A 6427-nucleotide genomic window follows, 5' to 3' on the forward strand; every position below is an offset into this window, starting at 1 on the left:
CGGGGGGTCCCACCCTTGTCCCCGGCAGGGCAGCTCACGGGGCCCTCTCGCCCTGACCCGCCCGGCCTCGCTTTTTGGCTTCTAAACTCTTCTGTTGTCTCCCGTGCTGCTGATCTCTGCTCCACGTCTAGGTTCCCAGGGTTTGTTTTCCCCTGCCTGGGGGTTCACCCGGTCCAAGAGGTTTCTCCGGGGGAGCAGCGCAGCGTCACTTTGAAGGTAAAACACGGGCAAGTCAGACGAGTGCAGCTAGAAAACACTGCTGGGAGCGCTCAGGGCAGGCGACAGGATGCTCCGGTCTGCTTGATTTAGCTTCAGGTCTGCCCAGTGATTTTTCTGCACCAGCGTAATACAGAAGACCCAGCAGGCCAAATCACAGGGTCCCTTAGGACATCCGTTTGTTCACATTGCCGTTAGGATTGTTTGCTGGAGTCGTCTGGCCGTGGTACTGCAGCGAAACAGTTCTATAGATCCCAAGTGAGTAGGATTTGCTTACAGTGAGCAGGGCACATATGGGTTTGCAGATGTCCCTTTGTTGGCATGGGAAGTAGAAGGTGACCATTTGTGCCCTTAGCCCAAAAAACTTGGAGAGCTGTCTGCAGCTTTCTGTGGCCTTTGTTTTAGTTACCCCTTCTGTTTCTGTGCAAAGATAATTTGAAACAAAGGATCATTAAGTAAACAAGGGAAATCCTGCATGTTTTTAAAATCTGACACACAGCTCACAGTAATAGCAAGTTTTAAGGTACAGAATTTAAGAACAATGAAGGAATCTCCAAACTTGATTGTGATGCTGAGTTTGTGCTCCTTCCATCTTGAAAGGGCAGCTAAGGGTACATCTTTCATTTGTTCCTTGCAGGACCTGGATGCTGCATTGCCACTTATAGACCTCTACCAAGATAAATTGGTGGGGATAGGAGAGGTGAGCATAATTCTGTAACTTGCTGAAATGTCTATGGCTTCAGCAGCATCTGTCACCAGGATTGCAATAAGTTAGTGCATACTGTACTGGGTTTTGTCTATGGAGTATTGCTATCAGTCTGAGCAAGTGCTGAGTCTGATAATGTAGTTCTCTTAATGTGCTTTCCTTCATAGATTTTCCTGATTCCCACCTTTCCTTCATTATCGTTTTTAGGTAATAGATGGCATTTATGCTGGTGGATTTAGTAGAAAGAATTGCATAATTATACTATATTGTCCTCTGCCCAAATGCCTTTTTACCTATCCTCTGGCACAGTGAAGTGTCAAGTCACATTGTTATCCTCGTTCAGATAATTTGTGCCCTTTTCCTTGACAAAGTCAGGCAAAGCTGTGAGTTCAGTATGCCTCACTGACTCGTACAGTTCTTTTTCCTTGTGATCTCTCATCTGTTTGTATCCATGTGTTGTCTCCTGTCTTGCATTTGTTTATAAGCTTTATAAGCTAACTGAGGCTTGAAAGCTTTAGAGTAGAGTCTGCCTCTTTTGTGTATTGGTACCAGAGGGACTTTTGGCTGATACTGCAGACAAAGCAGTTCCTGGCAGAGCTCTGTAGCTGAACTTGCTGTGCTGTACTTGAACTGTGTGTCAAGGACTTCGGTTGGTGTAACTGTGAATGAGGCTGCACTTTAAATTTTGCCTCAGCAAGTTTAAATTAAAAAAAAATTAAAATGAATGGGGAATTTTTGCTAGAATTAGGAGTAAAGCTACAGTTTTCAGTTCAGAAATTTTACTTGTATTGGAGATCCATATGCGAGGTTTACTCTGGAATAATTTTCAGTAGTATACAAGCCCCCAGAAAGCCATTTGCAGATTAAAATGTTTAATACACTTGTCAGTAAATGCCCACAAATGCTTCCACAGTTGAAAAGCTTATGGTTGACAATGGATTCCTTTCTGAGTGAAGCTAGAGTTGAGCTCATTTTAATTGCAGGCTCTAGTATGTATATTCTGAAATACTTTGCAGTTTTGAAGCATTTTTTGCATCAATATATGATACTGTGATTTAGTCAAGTGTTAGGTCTGTAAAATTTTTTTCCTTCTCTTTTTGCACTGTAGGTTGGACTAGATTTCACTCCCAGATTTGCCAGCACGGATGAACAGAAGGAAGGACAAAGACAAGTTTTGATCAAGCAGATTGAGTTAGCAAGAAGACTGGATTTGCCTTTGTATGTTTTCCTTATAGTAATAGGACAATTTGCCAGATCTCAGTAACGTGTGGAAATATTTCCCAGGATTTGTATTTGCTGAGACCCCATGGAACTTTTCTTACATGGATTAAACTGGCATTAGTGTCCTGTCAGTCTCTAGTTTGAGATTTAATTATAGAATTTTCCCTATGTTTGCACTTGAATTCAGTGCTCTGTTGTTGCTGTATCTTCACTGTAGCTAAACTGATTCATATATACGTCTCTAGATTTTTTTTCCTGATAGAAGGTGTGATACAGATTAATTACTTTCTTCTCAAGCTGCATTTCATTTGTGTTTACAAAAAAAAAAGTGTTGATTTCTGAATTTCCTAATGCTGACCCTCTCCTTGCTGTGCAGAAATGTCCATTCCCGCTCTGCCGGAAGACCAACCATTAATCTCTTAAAGGAACAAGGTTTGTTTTAAAGGCATTTTCTCTGTCATGGCTTTTGTCAACAGAATTGCTTCAGTTATGCCATGTCCTCACATCAGTTTGGGTACATGAAACTTGGGGGAGTAGTGCAGAGATTCTGTATTCATTCTTTATAGGACTGAGGTCCCATTGGAAGCTGATGTCGCAGACCTGCTGCTAATGGTTTGGTTTGCTTCTTTTCTCTGAGGTGCTACGAAGGTGTTGCTCCATGGATAGTAGTGCAGAGATTCTGTATTCATTCTTTATAGGACTGAGGTCCCATTGGAAGCTGATGTCGCAGACCTGCTGCTAATGGTTTGGTTTGCTTCTTTTCTCTGAGGTGCTACGAAGGTGTTGCTCCATGCGTTTGATGGGAAGCCATCTGTAGCCATGGAAGGGGTGAAAGCTGGATACTACTTCTCCATTCCTCCTTCTATTATAAGGAGTGAACAGGTAGCATTTAAAGGGGTTTGCTCTTTCTTGGTGCTTGGGGATTGCAGGTAGTAGCTGACAGGTTATGATGGTGGCAAACATGACTGTTTTCACTGTGCAGCTCAAGAATATGGTTGGGTTTTTATGTCTGTACAGTTTGAAGTAGGACTAGGAGTACCTGTGTACAGTTGCTGTCACCTGACAATAGAAGTTTCAGTTGCTTACAGCGTTGTACCTGTTTGCTTTGGCTATATTTCTACCTGGGGCTTTTACCTTTGCTGCACTTTTGGGGGGAAAGTGGTTCAGCTATTCCTGAGAAACAGGGGTTAAGAAAACAGTCTTCTTTTGTTGTTGTGTTGTTTTTTTCCCTGGCTTCAGTGTGGTTTCTGGTAAGGTCTTTGGAAGCTTCTGTCCTTGTACTGTTTTAGAGTAGGGACATGACATGTGGAAAAGGACTAGTTTTTATCTCAGTGCTATGGGACTTTCTGTTCCAAAGGAAATCTGCTCACAATTGGCTACGTGACAGACCTTTGAAAAATTGTGATTATCACAAGGTGTGCCCAGAAAAGAAGCAGCTAAATTGCTTAAAAATAACATAGGTCAGGTTCAGCCCTTGACTGTGGCAAGTCTGCGCATTTTATTTCTGCTCTGGGCTGCCACAAGTTATGCAAACTTCTTATTTTGGGGTAGCAGTGTGTTTCCATCTTGCACCAGCACCATCATCCCTTTCTGTAAGAAGCTCTGAAAACATGAGAGAAAAACTTGTGATTCAAATGGAGGGCATGCAAGGGATGGATATAGATGGGGATGAGGTTAGGGGTTTGGAGAAAGGAAAGCAAACTGGGGTTGAGGGTTAAAACCAGATATGGGAAAAAAGTGCACATTATATATATATATATTATATATATACACACACATAAAAATAGCATTGGAATGCCATTTGGAACGCACTGACAACTCTAAATACAGAGTATTTTGTGCAATGTAACTACATGATTTAATAACAATGGATTTAGTGTTTAGATAAGGTATTTCAGATACTTAGAACACAGGATCATCCTAATTTCAAGGGGCTTCTTGAGGAGCTCCTGGTATTATTGCTTCCTTTCTGAAATTGTCAATAAAATGCAGACAGAGACAACAAACTATTTTGACATTGTATTTAAATGCAGAGGATACAAGTGCATAAAGCATTTAACAGCTGTCTTATTTTCTTCAAGAAGCAGAAGCTCGTGAAAGGCACCATCATCCCTTTCTGTAAGAAGCTCTGAAAACATGAGAGAAAAACTTGTGATTCAAATGGAGGGCATGCAAGGGATGGATATAGATGGGGATGAGGTTAGGGGTTTGGAGAAAGGAAAGCAAACTGGGGTTGAGGGTTAAAACCAGATATGGGAAAAAAGTGCACATTATATATATATATATTATATATATACACACACATAAAAATAGCATTGGAATGCCATTTGGAACGCACTGACAACTCTAAATACAGAGTATTTTGTGCAATGTAACTACATGATTTAATAACAATGGATTTAGTGTTTAGATAAGGTATTTCAGATACTTAGAACACAGGATCATCCTAATTTCAAGGGGCTTCTTGAGGAGCTCCTGGTATTATTGCTTCCTTTCTGAAATTGTCAATAAAATGCAGACAGAGACAACAAACTATTTTGACATTGTATTTAAATGCAGAGGATACAAGTGCATAAAGCATTTAACAGCTGTCTTATTTTCTTCAAGAAGCAGAAGCTCGTGAAAGTGTTACCTCTGGAAAGTATGTGCTTGGAAACTGACTCTCCTGCTTTGGGGCCTGAAAAACAGGTACGTGATGGCAAGGAGGGACTTTTATGTATGTCCATCCAAACCCATGCTTTATGGAGGTCACTTCCTGGGATGGAAGAGTGAATTAGTGTAAGCATTGGTACAAGGGACAAAAGAAAACTTTGAAATTGGCAAGTCAGTGTTCCTGAGGCTGGGAAAGGAAAATAAATTCCAAAAACAGACAAAGGGGAGCATAATCCTAGAATAGCTACGTGTAGTTTTTCTGGCACATGTACTCCAATGTGACTGAAGTTGTGTCAGAAAGTACTGAATCTGAAACATCTGTGATCTGCAGGGATCTGTAATTTGGTCTGTTTGTTTTCAGGTGAGAAATGAACCAAAAAATATCCACATTGCTGCAGAATATATTGCCAGGATTAAAGGAATTCCAGTTGAAGAAGTTGTAGAAGTGACAACACAGAATGCACTGAAAGTATTCCCCAGACTTCGGAACTTTCTTCGGGTATAGTTTTGAAAGCTGAAATATGATATTGCAGAAACTATGGTATAATTATAAAACAAACATGCATCTTGTCTTGAAGTGGAGTTTTGCTGTTGGAAAGTTCAAGAAGTGAGCAGACTGTTACATAGATGCACAGGACAAATACAGGGAGTTTCTCAAAGACCTTTGGTCTGCACCGTTCTCATCTCTTGGATGCGATTAAGACAGGGTGTTCGTTTGCATCTTATGTTTCTGAATTCTTACGTTTCTGAATACTTTGTAAAGAAGAGCATCATAAAATTGTCAGTTTAGTTTCTAAGACTCCTTGTTTAGCAGCTCTTAGTTTGGGCAATGGCTAATGTGCAATGCTTCATGTCCCTCTCATTCCTTACTTTCTGCTGACTAGAAGTCTCACAGCTGTGGGCCCCCTCATCATACAAAGGCTCCTGGTGGGACTTGCAGACTGCACATCCCTTTCTAAACCATTAAAAAGCCCAGCTGGATGGGCATTCTTTGTATATTGTGCTGACTGGGGTGTGTGAGTGCTGCAGAGGCAACACCTCTGCTCTCTTCCAATATACAGCTGGGAGGAAAGAATTGTAGCCCATCTTCTCTCCTTTTCTTACAGTACAATACAATAACAACAGTTGCTAGATCTTGACTCTTTCTCAAAAGGTTTGCTTTGTTGTTGTTTTTTAATTATTTTTTTTTGTGAATCATTCAAAGGAAAAAGCCTGGGTTTGGTCTTACTTTGGGGACTTGCCCCTTCTGACTGATCAGTGTCAGAAGATATGGAACATGCTGTGGATTCTGCTACATTTGCCTAAAAACTGAGTCTTGCGTTCTCTCCCAGCACTTGTGTGGTTGTGGGCCTGCTTGATCAAATACTGATCAAAATGTTGCTCTTAAACCAGCAATGAATGTGGTGATACATGACATTAGGTTGTTTTGAAGGCCACTAGGGAAGCAGAGTCATTGTCTCCCTAGGAGGAGTTTTACTAGCTCAGTGAAGAAAATACGCAAATATTAACTTAGCCCAAGACCATCTCAAGTACAAAATCATGCATCATACCAGCCAACGGTGACAGTATTTGGCTTTAAGATTTCAGCACATCTTCTCTGTCTCGGGTACCTGTGTGATGTTTTTCAGAATA

General features: G+C 41.1%; 1 protein-coding gene across 1 annotated transcript; it reads left to right on the plus strand.

Moving 5' to 3' along the window:
* Positions 1-129: 129 nt before the first annotated feature.
* Positions 130-5515, plus strand: TATDN3 (TatD DNase domain containing 3; the record flags this gene model as incomplete). The annotated part of the gene is made up of 7 exons (XM_009994795.1): positions 130-216; positions 854-916; positions 2031-2140; positions 2520-2575; positions 2913-3025; positions 4751-4831; positions 5157-5515. Coding segments are annotated over 7 exons (654 nt in total), but the record flags the coding sequence as incomplete, so codon positions are not given.
* Positions 5516-6427: the final 912 nt, after the last annotated feature.

The sequence above is a fragment of the Chaetura pelagica genome, unplaced genomic scaffold (assembly GCF_000747805.2).
Source record: "Chaetura pelagica isolate M959 unplaced genomic scaffold, ChaPel_1.0 scaffold2, whole genome shotgun sequence".
NCBI classification, from domain to species: Eukaryota; Metazoa; Chordata; class Aves; order Apodiformes; family Apodidae; genus Chaetura; species Chaetura pelagica.